General features: G+C 40.7%; 3 protein-coding genes across 3 annotated transcripts; 2 read left to right on the top strand and 1 right to left on the bottom strand.

Moving 5' to 3' along the window:
* The first annotated feature begins 1,193 nt into the window (after nt 1–1,193).
* Nucleotides 1,194–2,739, top strand: LOC105390098 (beclin-1-like protein). Its single transcript, XM_011561336.3, has one exon. It carries the CDS (start codon nt 1,351–1,353, stop codon nt 2,647–2,649), a length of 1,299 nt encoding a protein of 432 aa, XP_011559638.1. The 5' UTR covers nt 1,194–1,350; the 3' UTR covers nt 2,650–2,739.
* A 773-nt stretch (nt 2,740–3,512) lies between these two features.
* On the top strand, nt 3,513–10,023 carry LOC105384939 (zinc finger protein 845). The gene is made up of 8 exons (XM_048630011.1): nt 3,513–3,893; nt 4,008–4,721; nt 5,728–5,890; nt 7,066–7,243; nt 7,504–7,684; nt 8,281–8,364; nt 9,157–9,294; nt 9,723–10,023. The coding sequence occupies exons 1-8, from the start codon at nt 3,669–3,671 to the stop codon at nt 9,882–9,884; spliced, it is 1,845 nt and encodes a 614-aa protein (XP_048485968.1). The 5' UTR covers nt 3,513–3,668; the 3' UTR covers nt 9,885–10,023.
* Nucleotides 10,024–10,558: 535 nt separating this feature from the next.
* Nucleotides 10,559–16,603, bottom strand: LOC105384937 (WD repeat-containing protein 74). Its single transcript, XM_048629981.1, has 9 exons — nt 16,449–16,603; nt 15,487–15,641; nt 14,988–15,213; nt 14,249–14,429; nt 13,672–13,764; nt 13,086–13,159; nt 12,590–12,717; nt 11,982–12,133; nt 10,559–10,825 (listed from the first exon to the last, which is right to left on the bottom strand). The coding sequence occupies exons 1-9, from the start codon at nt 16,507–16,509 to the stop codon at nt 10,579–10,581; spliced, it is 1,317 nt and encodes a 438-aa protein (XP_048485938.1). The 5' UTR covers nt 16,510–16,603; the 3' UTR covers nt 10,559–10,578.
* Between the last annotated feature and the right edge of the window lie 706 nt (nt 16,604–17,309).

Genomic DNA, 17,309 nt, shown 5'->3' on the forward strand with positions numbered 1-17,309 from the left:
TAGTCACTTCTGTAGTGAAAGCCAGTCGTTGGACACTTCGGTCAAATCGGGAAACATGTGCCAACACTGTAGCCAAAGCAAGCTGTTCGGTATTCATATTCTTCCAGCGTGACATGATTGCAGTCATCAGCGAGGCAGCATAAGTAGCAAGGCACTCATTTTCTTTAGGTTTACTGTCACTCAAATTAATTAGGAATGAAGCTATAGTCTCTGGGCACTCGTACCTTTGTATGAAAAGCTCCTTGAAGTCACTCCATGTCATCCCGGGGAAAGATACAGTTGACAGCCACGTGGATGCATGACCTTTCAGAGCGCGGCTCAAGGCCACCATAAGCCGTGCGCCTAGCAGATTCTCGTCGTTGATGCACAGGTCCGCAGTCGACATCCAAGAACGTGCGTCGACATCGGATTTACTGGGATCGTAATCAGGTAACCTCAGCTCGGACGACGACGACGGCGTTTTCATAGCTCGAACAAGCGTCAGGAAATTCCGATTCTGTTGTTCTAGAAGCTGCTGCCATTTCTCGTAGTTCGTGTCGTGGTGTGAAGCACGTGGGGTGGCGTCTTCTGATCCCACATCTGATGACGGGGAGGGGTCCGCCGGGCATCTCGTCTGGCGGTGGATTCATCGTGCGGGCGGAAATAATAGGCTCTTCGTGTAGTTCGTATCTTGATTATTCAGAATACAATCAACACTTAATGTAACAATGCAAGATCGCGATGATGCAGACGGATTACTTTTAGAAACGCGGCAAGTTCGATACAGCACACTGTTTCCCGTGTCACGTCCAACTCGTCCAAGCTCAGAATCCAGAATGGCCGCATGGCCGGTTCCACTTTTTAAACGACACGTGACCTCTTACTTTTTAAAATGTTGCCTGGGCTGTATCGACCTTACCCAAGGAAAATCCCTTGACGTTTCTGATTCGATTACGACGCGTTTACACGCTCAAATCAACATCGATGCGGCGTTTGTCTGCCAACGCTGCGACATATATAAGTATAAAATAACACAATATAATATCAATCCTATATTTATTATAATGATTATATAACGACTCTATATGAATGTTAAAGACATCTCTACTTTTTAATTTTCTTTCTCTACATGCTAAGCCAGAACACGACACTGGCACAAATTGTTGGCAAAACCGACAGATTGCCATAAACTAAAGTTGAAGTTGAAGTTGTTTTGCTATGAAATCGTATTATTCAATTATTTAATAAAACTAAACAAATCTTGAGATTACCACTGTTTTACTCGTAATATTTGCCTCTCACCAGTAGGTTTATTCAGACAAAGCACGAGTGCAAGATTGTGCAAAAACAGGAAAACACACAAAGGCCACTATGTCAGAAACGAAATCGTACGTAAATTTCTCGTGCCAGCGCTGTCTGCAGCCGTTGAAGCTGGACGAGTCTTTGGACAAACTCGGGGAGCACACCATCGCCGACCTGACTCTGCAGATCCACCGCAACAACGAGATCGACCTTGAACTGCAGTCATCCAGCCTCGACCACTATGTCCCCCCATTCCGGATGTCGGAGTCAGGCAATGGAGCCAATGGCTTCATGGTCATCTCAGACGGATGGGAGACCACCTCGCTCGGACATCAGATACATGTGAAAGCAACATTATTTGATTGTTTGTCAAATAACTCGGATGTTGATCATCCTCTTTGCGATGAGTGCACTGATACGCTGCTAGAGTTGATGGATAACCAGTTAAGGCTGACTGAAGCCGAGTGGAAGGATTATAGTGATTATTTAAAAAAGCTAGAGGATGATAAAGAGGATTTGAATTTGGAAGGCCTGGAAAAAGAGTTAGATGATTGGAAGCAGGAACAAACTAGGCTTCTTCAGGAGTTGTCAGCATTGCAGAAAGAAGAAAAGGCTATGAATGATGAGATTGAGATACAGGAGAAAGAAAAAGAGAGACTAGAGAAGGAACAGGATACTTACTGGAAAGAATACACAAAGTACAGAAAGGACTTGATGACAACTGAAGATCAGATGAAGTTTTACGAAACACAGCTATCGTACACCCAAACCCAACTCGAAAAGCTACAGAAGACCAACATATTCAAAGCCACATTCCATATTTCTGACTCAGGCCAGTTTGGTATTATTAACAACTTCCGTCTGGGCCGCCTACCATCTGCCCCAGTGGACTGGTCCGAAATAAATGCAGCGTGGGGCCAAACTGTCTTACTACTATACTCCTTGGCACGCAAAATAAACTTTTCATTCCAAAGGTATCGTCTAGTTCCTTATGGCAATCACTCATATGTTGAAGTCATTGACGACGGGAAAGTTCTTCCGCTTTATGGGTCAGGAGGATTCCGTTTCCTGTGGGATACCAAATTTGATGCAGCAATGGTGGCTTTCTTGGATTGCCTCCAGCAATTCAAAGAGCAAGTTGAGAAGGGCAATACTGGGTTCTGTCTGCCCTACCGCATAGATAAAGGAAAAATAGAGGACACTGCTTCCCCTCCACATGCATATTCCATCAAAATACAATTTAATTCTGAAGAACACTGGACCAAGGCTCTCAAGTATATGCTAACAAATCTAAAATGGGCCTTAACTTGGATCTCATCACAGTTTAACGAGGAGAAGTCGGAAAATAATAGTGTTTGTGAAATGTAGGAAATGTTTTTATTTAATGTTATTTTATATTTATTATTAGTATGTCCCATGTACCTTTGTATTGTAATAGAAATACACAACTGTTTTTTTTATATTTGTGTTTTGTAAAATGCATGACTCCCGAGAGAAGTAAGGTAAGTTGGGTAACCCACACTGGTTTAAAGTCTGCCCGCTGAAGAGGCAGTAGTCCAGTCATCTGCCTTATAAACGATGTCTGTGAGGGTATAAATTCTTCAGGGGAGATCATTAATTAGCCGAATGTAGCCCTGCTGCCCGCTGAATCGCTGAACCAACGATCTTAGACTGGTGGCTGGATTAGGAAGGTGCACTCGAAAACTGAATACAGGGTTTTTGGTGTATCATTTGCCAAATTGAAATGGTGGATTGGGCGGGGGGTCTTCAGCTATCATCCCAGGCCCCACAAATAGTTCTTAGGCCAACGGAACCCGTGTAGTGTAAACACCCACTCGCGTGCGACGCGAGTGGGTGTTTACACTTACCATCGATCAACACGAGCCTCGCACGAGTGACGAGGTGAGCCCCGAGGCGCGAGTGTAAATCGGTATGACTCGCGAGGGACGAGGCGAGCCGCGAGCGTCTGTTCACACTCGCACCTCGCCCCTCGCCTCATCGCTCGCCTCGCGACTCGTACGCGAGTCTAAATGGGGTATAAGGGTGGTGTGGTGGTGGTGTGATGAGTTCTGGAGACCATGAATAGCCAAATGATCTGCAGCCCAGGCAGCTGGATGAGGAAAGCCGATGGGAAAACATTATGATTGTTCTGAGAACTACATAAATTCTTGATTCAAAAACTAATCTGTGGGGTGGAGCAATAAAATAAATCCTTCTTCTGAGAATATGATCAATCAAAGAAAATCCAGAGGCATGACGGCCATTTTATTTTATTGAAAATTTGGAACGCATTCGCTTACATAAATGTAAAGTGAACGCATCTAAAAAAGTTTTGAAGTTTGTTATTATTTATCAATGTTTTCCCAAGTGTTTTTAAACATTTAATTATGGAGAAAATGCTGTCTGAATCTGAAACTCAAGGTCCAAATATGGTCAATTTGCATTTGAAAAATGTCGTTGAGGGCTTAGTAAATGGCTCACTATCACAGAAACTGTGTAGGATTTGTTTATCTCCTCTGGATGATCAATGTGAAAATGTATTTACCAAAATATGCAAAGCAAACAAGGAATACAGCATAGCCTGTGTGCTAGATCAGGTTTGCAACATTAAGGTAAGCCAATTATTTATTCTAACCTCAAACTTTAGTTTATACAGGCCCCGCAGGCCAAGAAGTATAATATTTATAATTTGTACTCTATTACTTCATAAACATATCTTATTTCAGCTTCTAGAGGCTGACAACTTCTGTGTGTGCTCTGACTGCTTCATCAGTGCCTCTTCAGCATACAAGTTCTACTTAAATTGCAGAAGAACAGAGGAAATTCTCGATTTTTATGTTAACGAATTGGAAAATAATGTGCAATCCTTAGAATGTGTTCAATTAGATGACATTGGCCCTGTTTGCATAACTTTACCCACTATAAGTGATGGCTTAAACAGTTTCGACTATGATTTAGAGGGCTTGTCAATAGATAAAAGTAAAGATTTTGAGATATACATAGAAAATGACAAACATGTTGCAACCAAGCAGGAGACCCATGAATCTGAAGAAGAAGGAAATATGTCTGAAAGCTCATTTATGAATAGCATTCCTGAAAACAATGATATTACTGAAGCCACAGCTGATGAACAAGATAACGTTGATGAAAATGACAAAGATGTAATCATCATACTTGAGGAAGGCAAACCTAAATTTTACAACACGGCAGATGATGGCACTCTCATAGAAATAAAGAAAGAACAGGAAGACAACTACAAATCAGTATTTCAGGAGTACGTTGAACAAAATGGTGGTACAATCAATGTAAAGAAAGTTCGTAAGAAGAGGTCTCCGATGTTGTATCAGAAGTGTAGTCAGTGTCCCGTCAGGTACCGGTTCACAACAAAGCTAAGGGACCACATGAAGACAGATCACAATATTGACCTCTACATCTGTAAGGTAAGGACTAGATAGATAGAATATTCTTTATTTATACACTAACAGAAAAGAAATAACAAAACTTATGTAAGTACTAACAGATAGGTACAAAAATTGCTTCTTATATTATTTTTATAAAGCTAGTGTGAGTTTTAGCTTCACCAAACTGTTCCCATAGGAATTCTAGGAAATTGTATTTTGTTATTCATAATATTCATAGAATGTCAGAATTAACAGTAGCCTATATAAAATATAGCTGTCCCCGCGCGCTTCGCTTCGCCTTAAAAGTTTTCCCGTGGGAATTCCGGGATAAAAAGTAGCCTATGTTCTTTCCCAGGGTCTAGACCGTATGTATACCAAATTTCATTCAAATCCGTTCAGTAGTTTTGTCGTGAAAGAGTAACAGACAGACAGACAGACACAGTTACTTTCGCATTTATAATATTAGTTAGGAAGTTAGGATGTTAGTCCAGAGTCCAGGGTGTAAGCTTCCTACATAGCAAATTTCATAAATGAAGGTTCAGATGGTTTTCCACGTCAGAGAAACATTGGATAGATAGTTTTTAGCAAATATCTGCCATAACTAGTCTAACCCTGAACCCCAAACAGTCAAGAGTCACTATTTTCACTAACCACTGTACCATCTAGTCATCTTATAACACCATTCTATTCTATTCTATTCTCATAGGGGGTGAAGTTCCTGTATGTGGCTCTCTCGAGTGGAACCTTTGTACATATCCCCTTGATTTCAGCTCAGCCAGCCTAGCTCCCGAGTAAACTGGAGTAGCAGGCCTGGGTGTTGTAATAGCTGAGGTAGGCGCTCTGTTGGTCCAAGAATAGATAATCTTGTTTCTGTAGTAGGTGGACAAGCTAACAGAATATGTTCAACCGTCTCATCTACTTCCTTACATGTCCTACATAAGGGACTAGTTGAGTTACCTATGGTATATAAGTGTTTATTCACGCAACAATGTCCTGTTATTAATCCTACCATTAATGATATATTACACCATTTAAATACTTCCAGATATGCAAGTTCAACACAGAAGACCAATCGGGATACCGGACGCACCTGCTGATGCATACCAATGTCTACATCTGTGACACCTGCGGAGTCAGCTTCAAGAAGCGAGACACCATCATAGCACATCTGCAGCGGCACCGGACTTGCAACCATTTTAATAGAACAGGTATCAGCAGGCTAAGGTTTATTGCCGTTTAAAAAACTTAAAGGATGTTTCTGCAGTACTGAGGGTGAGTTTCAGAAAGGAACTTGAAGCTAATGTTGACATTATCTATGTCTGCCTCTTTCTGTCCGTACACTGTTAAGCAAGGCGGCAATACATTTAAAATCGACATTCGCTTAAAGCTCCTATGTGAAACTCACTGTAAGCACCATATTCTTAGCATTTGGGAAACACTAGAGCTGGACTAGGGTTTGTGATGGCGATGCGGCTCACAACCTATCACCATAGTGGCTTGCATACGCGTCGCTTCTGACAATCAGAGCAACATATTATATATTATGTATATCAATGTATATAGAATAGCTGTACCCGCGCGCTTCGCTTCGCCTTAAAAAGTTTTCCCGTGAGAATTCCGGGATAAAAAGTAGCCTATGTTTTTTCCCAGGGTCTAGAACGTATGTATACCAAATTTCATTCAAATCCGTTCAGTAGTTTTGGCGTGAAAGAGTAACAGACGCAGACAGACAGACAGACAGACAGAAAGACAGACACAGTTACTTTCGCATTTATAATATTAGTTAGGATAGTTAGGATTAGGATTAGGATAGTTAGGATAATACTTGTTATATTAATAAGACGTGGACACTAACGGTAGGACTGGTCCACCGATTTAAAGTCGCTCAGCGTGCTATGGAGAGAGCTATGCTTGGGGTTTCTCTGATGGATCGTATCAGAAATGAGGTTATCCGTCAGAGGACTAAGGTTACCGACATAGCTGTCAAAATATGCAAGCTGAAGTGGCAGTGGGCTGGTCATATCTGCCGAAGAACCGATAACCGTTGGGGTAGACGAGTTCTCGAGTGGAGACCACGAACAGACAAACGCAGCGTGGGACGCCCTCCTGCCCGCTGGACTGACGACCTTAGGCGGGTGGCGGGTAGTGGTTGGATGAGGAAGGCCGAGGACCGAGTCTTGTGGCGCTCCTTGGGAGAGGCCTATGTCCAGCAGTGGATGATTATTGGCTGATGATGATGATGATGATGATATTAATAATAATATGCATTTAAGATGTTACCTTTTACATTTATAAAGCCCATTAATGAGGAATAAAAATCGAAATTGACAGATTCATGCCACCCATTCTCCATTATTAAACAACTTCCATCCACCACCACTAGATGGCGCGCAAATCTGCGAAGTCTGCGGGCAGATCTTACTCAGCGATACCCAGCAAGAGCACTACGACAAAGCCCACGAGAAAAAATACACATGCTACTACTGCGGCCGCAGCTATAAGGGCGGGGGCAGCTTCGAGGCGCACATCAGGAAGCATGAGGAACATAGCGCGAATGATAAGTGAGTATTTTCGCTATAGATAAAGATAAAGAAACGTTTTTGGCACATAGACATCAACAAAAAAACAAAAAGAAAAATACAGACAAAGCACAAAACAACAACACAACGGGTTGTTGTCCAGAGTGTCTAAGAGGCACGCTAAAAAAATGAAAACAAGTCCCAATGTTAATGGAAAGTATCGCAGGCGGGGACCAACTTGACCGCCACACAAGGCCGTTTTCTAAGTAACATTCAGCTAAATTCCATTATTTTCCTTGCAGATACCCCTGCGACCAGTGTGAAACGGTTTGCAAGACGCGGGTGGCTCTTCAGAACCACATAGAGACATTACACAAGTTCGCAACCAAATCGCACAAGTGTAGTCAGTGTGACAAGACCTTTAGGACTGCGGAGCTGCTGAGCTCGCACGAAAAGACGCATGGCACGGATTTCGTTTGTCAGGTTGGTACATAAACGTAGTTTAAAAAAAATTGTGGTTGGTACTGTTATCTTTGGAAGAGAAAGAAATACTAAGGACATAATTTATTTCATACACTGAAAAAGCTTATAGATAATATAGCAAACAGTACAAGATAAAAGAAATGGTCCAGAACACCAAAAAGCCTCCAGCTCAGCATGTAAATATAAATAAATAAATAAATAATAATGTGGTATGGAGCTGTGGACTATAAAGGCCACAGCGATGGTTTTCAGCTGGCCCTCTGTTTGATATAATGATCTAGTGTCTACGGTTCCTGGTTCGATACCCTACCATACATGATATTTATAAAGGACTAGCTGTTCCCGCGAGCTCCCGTGGGAATTCCGGGATAAAAAGTAGCCTATGTTCTTTCTCAGGGTCTAGACCATATGTATACCAAATTTCATTCAAATCTGTTCAGTAGTTTTGGCGTGAAAGAGTAACAGACAGACAGACAGACAGACACAGTTACTTTCGCATTTATAATATTAGTTAAGACTCTATTTTATAGCTATTTGAATACTTATGGCGTGGTTGTGTAGAACCCTATTATAATGTGTAAATGTGTGTTTTTCAGACGTGCAATCGTTCGTTTGTGGATGCGCGCGCGCTGTTGTGGCACCAGCGACTGCATAACAACGAGAGGCCGTACCCTTGTGGCGTGAGTGTATTCATTGATTACCTTTTATGTACGGTGGCCTGCGCCTAAAAGTATACAGGCGGAGTTTTTAAAATAGCGATCTCAAGCTCACATGCTGCTCAAGCACATCCACATAAACACCACTGCTACACATACCACACACATATCACACACAACACGTCCCCGGATTTATAACACATGAGCTGTCCCCGCGCGCTTCGCTTCGCCTTAAAAAGTTTTCCCGTGGGAATTCCGCGATAAAAAGTAGCCTATGTTCTTTCCCAGGGTCTAGACCATATGTATACCAAATTTCATTCAAATCCGTTCAGTAGTTTTGGCGTGAAAGAGTAACAGACAGACAGACAGTTACTTTCGCATTTATAATATTAGTTAGGATGTAGCTGGTCCCTTCATCATCAGGGACCGCTATTTAAAAAACACCGCCTGTATACTTTTAGGCGCAGGCCACCGTACCTAAATCTACAGTAGGTATAGCTTCGCTAAACCGCGATAAGCAAAAAGACTGTTTGGAGCATCACTATTGTCTAGAAAAGTTTGCACTGGACATCACTTGATGTAACATTACTACATTATTGCTTATTGCGTCAGTCTGTATGTATGTAATGCTTAGAACTTAAAACTACATCTATGGATTACAGTGATTACAAGGATGGTTTTATAATTATGTACTGTTTAACCCGGGAAACTTTTTAAGGCGAAAATCTAGCTAATACTTATGTATCTTCTTCTTGTCGTGTCGATGGCAACTGTCACACTTCCGCGGCCCAGCCCACTTATGTATCTGTGTTCCAGATCTGCCCTCGAGCCTTCGTGTCGGCCAACCGGCGCAACTGCCACGCTCTTTGTGCACACACAGAACCCACGAGGCGGTGTCCACTCTGTCCTGCGCTCTTCCATCTGCGGTCTATGGTCAACTCGCACATTAAGAAGGTACAGTACAGTTCACCTTGGTTGACCAATATCGTTCACTCATTATGACTCATCTCAGAAGGGCAATAACGTCATATAGTGTGCAATAATGGCGTTGATCGATGTTGAGTCTTGATGCATTTACTAGCTCTTCACCATAGGGCCTAAAATTATCGTTTTGTTATACAGGGTGTTGCAAAAAAAGGTATACTAAGCCGAAACCGAATTATACGTGTGCAGCATCTTATATCTAAGCCCGGAAATGAAATCAGAATCTCATAATTCCCTAAAATAAAAACATTCTCCATAGTAAAATGACAAAGTTGTCGCGAAGTTTGTTTGTGTACAGGTTTCCTCACGATGTTTTCCTTCGCCGTAATATATTGGACATCACCTCTATTTGTTACTCATGCCGAAACAATTTAAAAACACATATTTTATATCCCCAGGTGCACCTAAACGCCCACAAGCGTCGCAACAGAAGCACCACCAAATACCAAGACGTCTACTGGAAAACTGAACCAGTACCAATACAAGAACTGAGCATTTCCATACAGAACGACCTGTTAGAACTACAGGCGGGGAATAAACTTACTAGTACGTCTTCTTAGCGTGTTTATGACAACTAGAGATGGTGTTTGTCACCGTGGTGACAGGATCAGTCAGTCAGAATAGCATAACCTAACCAACATTTAAAACCCCCGACATTCAACACTAAAAGTCATATAACTTATGAATGGCTAAGCCGATTTTGATGTTATGACCTTAAAAAAACAGAACGAAAAACGGTTTAGCTGTTTGGGAGCTACGCTACTACTGAATCTGAATAAATTTATACTATCCATACGTGACTGTTTAGTTTGAGGAGTATCAAAAGTTGTTTAGATTGGCCAGCTGAGTCACCCCTTTTTTGTTGTTTATTTTACCCATTTTACAACATTCTGTATAGTAACTTTCATGAAATTCTGAAGTGTAAATTAACTTATTTAATTTTATTAGTAAATAGGTAGGTAGTGAATTGATTATGTAATTGTTGTATTAAAATGTGTGACTAACTTAATAAAATTGGATTTTAAAACCTATTTCTATTATTTATTGCTCTTATACCCTTTTATACTAGCTGGCCCAGCTAACTTCATTCATACCGCCTCTTAACCTACACTACCTGATCCCGGGACCTTCGGTATATCAGTCAGGGTCATTACTTCACCGTTCAGCCGGTACAAACTTTGTGTTTGTACTATTAGTACGAGTAAGATTTTTGTGGTCCAAAAAAAACACAGAATACTTTCAACTCCGTATATTCTAAGCATTAAAGAACACGCTCTTCGCCCTTTTCTCTTTCTTCTTCTTCTCCAATCTCTTCTTCTTCTTCTCCGTGCTCTTCAGCAGCTTCTTGATGGCTTCCTCCGGGTCCTCTGCGTCCTCTGAGTCCTCTACTTCCTCTGCCTGTTCTAGGTCCACTTCTGTGCTGCCCTCTGTCGACGGTTTTAGTTTTTTAGCTTCGGTGGTGGCGGGTTTTTCTTCTGCCTTCTTCTTTTTCGGCTTTTCGCTGGAAGATTTTTGAATATAATTAGTATTTGCACAATATGATTAATCTCACAGAGCAAAACCCCCTCAACTAATCTTTTCAAAGATACACGAACACAAATGGAGCTGACACGACACATTGATAAATAAATACAGTAAAAAATTTATAGACTCTTGGAAGGAACCTTAAAACATCAAGTTCCTGTAGTCCCGTTGTCCCCGTAACTGTGTCCCCGTTACGGGGACAACGGGACGTCATTATATTTTCGTTCCGTTGTCCCCTTTGCGGGCAATAGTGAACGGGGACAACGGGCCGTCAAAATTTTACGTGTCGTTGTCCCTTCCGAATTCTATTAGCACGAAAAGGACAACATAAAACTTATCTTAGATGACCGAATGGCGTAGTGGTTAATGACCAGTGAGTACCCTGACTACTGAGCCGAAGGTCCCCGGTTCGATTCCCAGCTGGGGCAGATATTTGTTTAAACACAGATATTTGTTCTCGGGTCTTGGATGTGCCCGTAAAATGGCAATAGGCCCGCCCCCTATTACATTGGGACTAACATAACACTCTGGCGAAAAGTGGGTGCAGCAATGCACCTCTGCCTACCCCGAAAGGGGGTACATTAGTACAAGGCGTGAGTGTGTGTTTTTTTTTATCTGTGCTTTTGTTTCGCGCCAGTATTAAATTTCGTCGTGCCGTTAGCGCATCCTTTAAAATTTACATGTTCATCAAATTTGCCAAATTATCATCCAAGTTAGTTATGAATTGATCTAAGCTAAAAAAGCGATTTGATGTGAAGATATTATATAAAATTCATGAAATAAAAAAAATATTTGTGTTTTTTTAAGTTTATTTTGAGAACGGGGACAACGGGTCTGATTTTTTATTTTTTTATTAAGTGCCGCTGTCCCCGTTGAGGAGCTCACGTCCAACGGGGACAACGGGCCTGATTTTATTTATATTCTGAAAGTACCGTTGTCCCCGCTTAACGGGGACAAGAATTACGGGTACAACGGGACTACAGGATCAAGTTAGCTAATGTATTTCAGAAAACACATTCCTTTATTTTAATAAGAAATATCGCAAATACGATGAGTTTTCGGAAATCATAAGGTCGGCTTTTTACAATCTTACTTGCACCCCTAAAAACGTTTTAAAAATATAGCACACTCACAGCACAGTATCCATCTCTTCAAACAGCGCATCCAGGTCGTCCTCCTCCTTCACCTCTTCCTCTTCCTTCACCGCCTCGTCGTCGTGGTGCTGCAGCGGCGTGGACGTGGCCGTCTGGACCAGCAGGCCGGTGAGCTTGGAGGTCAGGTATTGCTGGGGACGAGGTTATAGGTAATTAGTAATGTATTCCCTAACAAGGAAACAAACCGAATAAAAGTACGAGAAATGCATCTCTGTGAATGTTATAAAAGTGAAAGTATCGATGTCGTCACTCTTTCAAAAGATACCTTATTGTTAATTAACAAATCCTACTTTTTATGGCGGAATTCCCACGGTTATTAATTTTAAAGCGAAGCGAAGGTCGGGGGAATCAATAGAGTGTAACATAACTCATCTAGGAAAACATTGCATCGTAAAAAGGACTAGCTTTTCGTAATAATATATATTCTTTGTACGGCTTTTATGTATATTGTAGGTTGGATGACGCATGTAAATGTGCTGAATTCAGATATGCAGGTTACCTCACGGAGCTAGAGAAGTAAGTAGTTACTTATGTTCATTGGACCTAAGGCTAAAGAATAAATAGAATATAACCATAGCAAAACCCACCTTATACAGTAGCGCTTTACTGTCATAATCATGGACTCGCAAGTGTCGGTCGAGGCCCACAGACAATATGCGGCGCGGGGCGGGGGCTGCGGCGACGCAGGTTATAGCGCCCGCACTGCCTTTGTAGCCTGAAATATACAGGATGTTACAAAAACAGACATGTATGCGAAAACCTTTAACTGTTAAAGTTTGTTACTATTAACTTTACTATAATTATCTAGATTTTTTTTTAGTAGCCTGTAGTAGTGACAAAATATGTATTATTAGATGATAATTATGTGGGGACATTTTAATTACCAGGGTTGATGATTTTCAAGCAGCTGAACAGTTCATGAAACATAGCAAGTTTTACATAACATAAGGTAAATAATGAGTATAAAGAAAAGAAAGCAAAATCGGTTCATACTACAGACACATATCTTAACTTATCTTATAGCAACAACTCCTTATATTATAACACCTCCCTTTTAGGATGGGGGTTAAGAATGAAGCATACCTTTATCAGGTCGCCCCTTCCCGCGCAGGTCCACTTGATGCAACTGCCCCCTGCCGAAGCCAACTAGCACTTGTCTGAAAATAAAAGTGTATTCACAATAATAATACTATGATTCAGAATTAAATAAGACATAAGATGTTCATTGATTTTTCGGTTTATCGGTTAGTAAGTAGAAAATCCCGGGCGCCAATCCGCGCCTCGAGGAATATACCATCGGGTTTCATCCTTTGGGTAGCAAACATTACACTATTTTTTCAAGTGACGAAAAAGCTATCTGACCCCTTAGCATGAATTTTCATCGTGAACGTGTAGTAGAATTCATCGAGTAATTTTGTATGAAAATATGAACCGCGCCCCTGGCGGTCGGTAGCAAAACTAAAATTTCCCTACAAAATTCATCGAGTAATTTCACGTCACGTTCACGATGAAAATTCATGCTAAGGGGTCTGTTGGTCTAGCTATTGCAAAGTAGAGAGAAGTAGTATTGCACCTTGTTAGAGAGTTTAAGTGTTGAAGTTCATGAAATATGATGCTAAATCCTTCACTTCTTTTATAGAATAATCATGATAAATAGATCTTATCTTACTTGTCGTCGAAGCTAGGAGTGACACAGGTGGCTGCCATCGCCTTGAACTCCACGTTCACGACCGGCCGCCGCTGCGCGCGCGTGTCGTATAACCTGAAATTGGAAGTCATGGTAATAGGGAATATAAGATGGAAATAAACCAATCATCATAATCAATCGGAATATTGGTTAGCTGCAGATGTGAGAGTGACATAAACGGAAAACATTTGCAATGCACAGCGAAGCTAGTTAATATGGAATTAGAGAAGTACACGGGAAACCTTTTCAATGTAAAGCAAAGCCTAGCACTTATGCATGTAAATTTTTAACACCTCAGTTATAGGTACTTACAACAAGGTTGCGGATGACTCTTATTATTCAGTTTCAAAACATTAACCCTCTTATTCGAATTCGAATAGAAAAGTTATAGGATGTTATAGCTATTGAACAAATTGTTGTTTAACAGAGAGGGGCAACACAGTTCAATAGCTAAATTAACCTATAACTTCTCTATGAGTAAGGCGGTTAATTTACAAGTAGCCTAAGCCCCATTCAGCTCCCACACAAACCCTTCCTCAAACACCCTGTACAAACCCACCTGACATATCCATATCTGGAGCACCCCACCACCAGCCGCCCCCCCTCCCCCGGCAGGAAGCAGAGGTCAGTGACCCACACCGGCTGCCGCAGCTGGAGCCAATCGTTGGCCAAGTTCTTGGCCTGGAATATTGGCCGATGCTCGCCGATGAGCCATAGTTTTATGTCGTTTTCTTTGCCGCCTGGAGGTTAAAGGTTGGGGGATTAGTGGAAGTTTAGGTGTTTTGTGCAAGTTTCCATCCCATCGTTTCGGCCATCTTTATTTTATCAATGAATGGGGATGGATGGATGGAATAAGGTAGGATTCCAAGACATAGAGACCAAGAAAAAGTTGGTTTGGTGTGGTTTATTGTTAGGACTAGTCAGAACAGATACAACCACTGAACATATATAAACCATAACATGGTTCTCTTTGGGAAAGACCTGCAAGCAGTGGACAATAGTTTGCTGATGATGAAGATGTGATTTTACATAGGAGGTTTAGATGGAAGGAAGAATAATATTGACAACCTTTGAAAACTCCTGTAGGGCAAATGAATTTCCCTGGGAATTGCTGGATAGAACAGTAGCCAATAGCAATTAATAGCACTCCGGCATATCTAGCATTATAATTGTATAGTAGTTTTGGAGCCTATTAACCTATTATTGAATAGGCTACAAAGCTACATATAAACAATCATATCTTTCCTTACAAAAAATAATCAAACTGTTCCCCTTTAAATATGACTGTAGATACACACCTGTAGCAAACACACTCCTATTCTCTTCACAGCTCTTCAACGCATCCAGTTCCGCTCCAGTATTGATCACAACCTCGTCCTTCTTGGACCAGATCTTCACCACACCAGACGCTAGAGCTGTGATGAGCCTTCGCTTGTACTTGCCGAGCCCAACTACATCTCCCTTGGCGTAGTCTGCGGTCACTGTTTGCGTGAACTTGGCTTGCTCTGTGTTGTATGTTTGGACCTGCGTTGAAGATGGGAGTTATGTTAGAAAGGGTGGATAAGATGAGAGTGCCAGGATCTCACATTAATGATTGATCTGTTTTAGTTGTATTTATGGTGGATCCATCTAAAAGAGTTTTTATTTAACAATATCGCTTCAACATCATGGGTATCAACATAATGAGAACAACTTATCAAAAGTATACAGGTGGGTTACAAAAAGTGATGAAACTAGTAACCAGTTTGTGACTACAACAGCTTATAAGTAATTGTTAAAAACACTATTTTTATATACCTGTTGATTTCTCCTGCCAATCAGTATTTCTGTTTGTTCCTCATTGGCCCACACCATGCGCGTGATTGTGTCATCTTTCTGAAGTTTCTTTATATCCACGAGGTTTTCTATACATTTCTTTGTGTTTTTAGAGGCTTCACTGTGGTATTTTATATCTGAAAATAATAAATAAGTAATTTAGAAGTATTTAATACTTGGCAATGTATTAATTGATAGACAATCGATTGTTGTAGTGGATAGTGACCGTGACTGCTAAGCCGAAGGTCCCGGGTTTGATTCCCGGCTGGGGCAGATATTTGTTTAAAGACAAATATTTGTACTCGGGTCTTGGGTGTTGATATTTATATCTATCTATCTATGTATTTGTGTAGATATATCAGCTGTCCGATACCCATAACACAGGCAGGCTCTGCCTAGCTTGGGGTCGGATGGCCGTGTGTGAGATGTCCTCACATATTTATTTATTTATATTTAATTATTTGTGGTATTTAGGAAGATACTAAGTTATTAGAATTTATAGTATTAAAAAATTTACAGATCTTTCAAAAGTTCTTATTCAACTCTGGTTTGTGTATGTTTTTACACCTAATCCGCAAACTCAATTTGAATGAATTTTGGGATGCAATTAGGATATACTCTGGGGGAGGACTTTATATAGTTTACATACCAAATTTTGAGTTGCTTAAAGTTTTAAACGCATGTTATGTTAGCAAGCAAAAACTAGAATGTAAAAAGGAGTGTTATTTAAGTTATTTCTATCTGTGTGGTATTTTATTAACGTACAATTATTTACATAATTTATATAATTTACAATTACAAACTAAACTACCTATATATTATACAAACTAAACCTATGTACATAACTAAGACTATATGTAGAAGAGACCTTCTAAGCCTGGTCCCTGTGGGAGGGTTCCCAACACGCTCCCAACACCCACATCTGTGTGGTGAGTAAAACTTACGTTTAAATGAACCTATTTTACTAGCTACAAAAATATCGACATCACTGTTTTCTAGTAACATTTTAAATAATGAAAAACATTAATATTTTTGAAATAAAAATACACCAACACGTGAACTTTAGTTTGACACACGTTTGACCACTGAACTGTCAGTTTGACATGAAATTGACATTATCTTTCAAGTTTTTGGAGTTTGCTATCGCCATACTGCTAAAGCCGCGTACACACCGGGCCAACGAACGCCAACGAACGTTTTTCGTTGGCCTTCGTTTCTGCAATCTGCCCTGTATTATGTATGTTAATATCCATCGTTGGGATAACCGTTGGCGTTCGTTGGGCGTTCGTTGGCCCGGTGTGTACGCAGCTTTACAACTCATGTATTATCATTACTTATTCTAAGATATGGATGGTAGTTTTTAATGTAAAAGCCATTAGCACACACGAGTTCGCATTGTTCTATGGTTAAAAGTATCAATATCAGCCAATGCCAACTCCAAAACCAAGACTCAGAACTAGCTCCGTCATATGTTTACGATCACATGCGAGGCCTGAGGGCCAAGAACGTGAATGTCTACGATACAGATACACGACGCGACGCCATCGTCATAGACATTTGTTTTAACTTACTGCTACTCCAACACGGCAACGGGTCTAAAATCTGCAAATTCGCACTCTGCATGCCGAGGTCATAAAAAGGTACATTATTCATACCGTCATTCCCAGAATAATAACTACCGTAAACATTTATAAAGGTTGGTTTGATTAAAAATAGAATATACATTAGTACCTAATGTTTATCTGTGAAGCAAAGAAAAAAATACCATGATAATTTCTTATCTGTGACACAATCGCCATATTTTT

Source organism: Plutella xylostella, chromosome 24 (genome assembly GCF_932276165.1).
Source record: "Plutella xylostella chromosome 24, ilPluXylo3.1, whole genome shotgun sequence".
Lineage (NCBI taxonomy): Eukaryota > Metazoa > Arthropoda > Insecta > Lepidoptera > Plutellidae > Plutella > Plutella xylostella.

Bases quoted from the DNA above. Each gene is read 5' to 3' on its own strand.
- LOC105384939 (XM_048630011.1), top strand. From the start codon at position 3,669: ATGGAGAAAATGCTGTCTGAATCTGAAACTCAAGGTCCAAATATGGTC. The intron at 3,894-4,007 runs GTAAGCCAATTA...ATCTTATTTCAG, and splicing joins ATCAGGTTTGCAACATTAAG to CTTCTAGAGGCTGACAACTT. The intron at 4,722-5,727 runs GTAAGGACTAGA...AAATACTTCCAG, and splicing joins TTGACCTCTACATCTGTAAG to ATATGCAAGTTCAACACAGA.
- LOC105390098 (XM_011561336.3), top strand. From the start codon at position 1,351: ATGTCAGAAACGAAATCGTACGTAAATTTCTCGTGCCAGCGCTGTCTG.
- LOC105384937 (XM_048629981.1), bottom strand. From the start codon at position 16,509: ATGTTACTAGAAAACAGTGATGTCGATATTTTTGTAGCTAGTAAAATA. The intron at 14,430-14,987 runs GTGTGTATCTAC...TTTAACCTCCAG, and splicing joins TAGGAGTGTGTTTGCTACAG to GCGGCAAAGAAAACGACATA. The intron at 12,718-13,085 runs GTATGCTTCATT...TGTATATTTCAG, and splicing joins GAAGGGGCGACCTGATAAAG to GCTACAAAGGCAGTGCGGGC.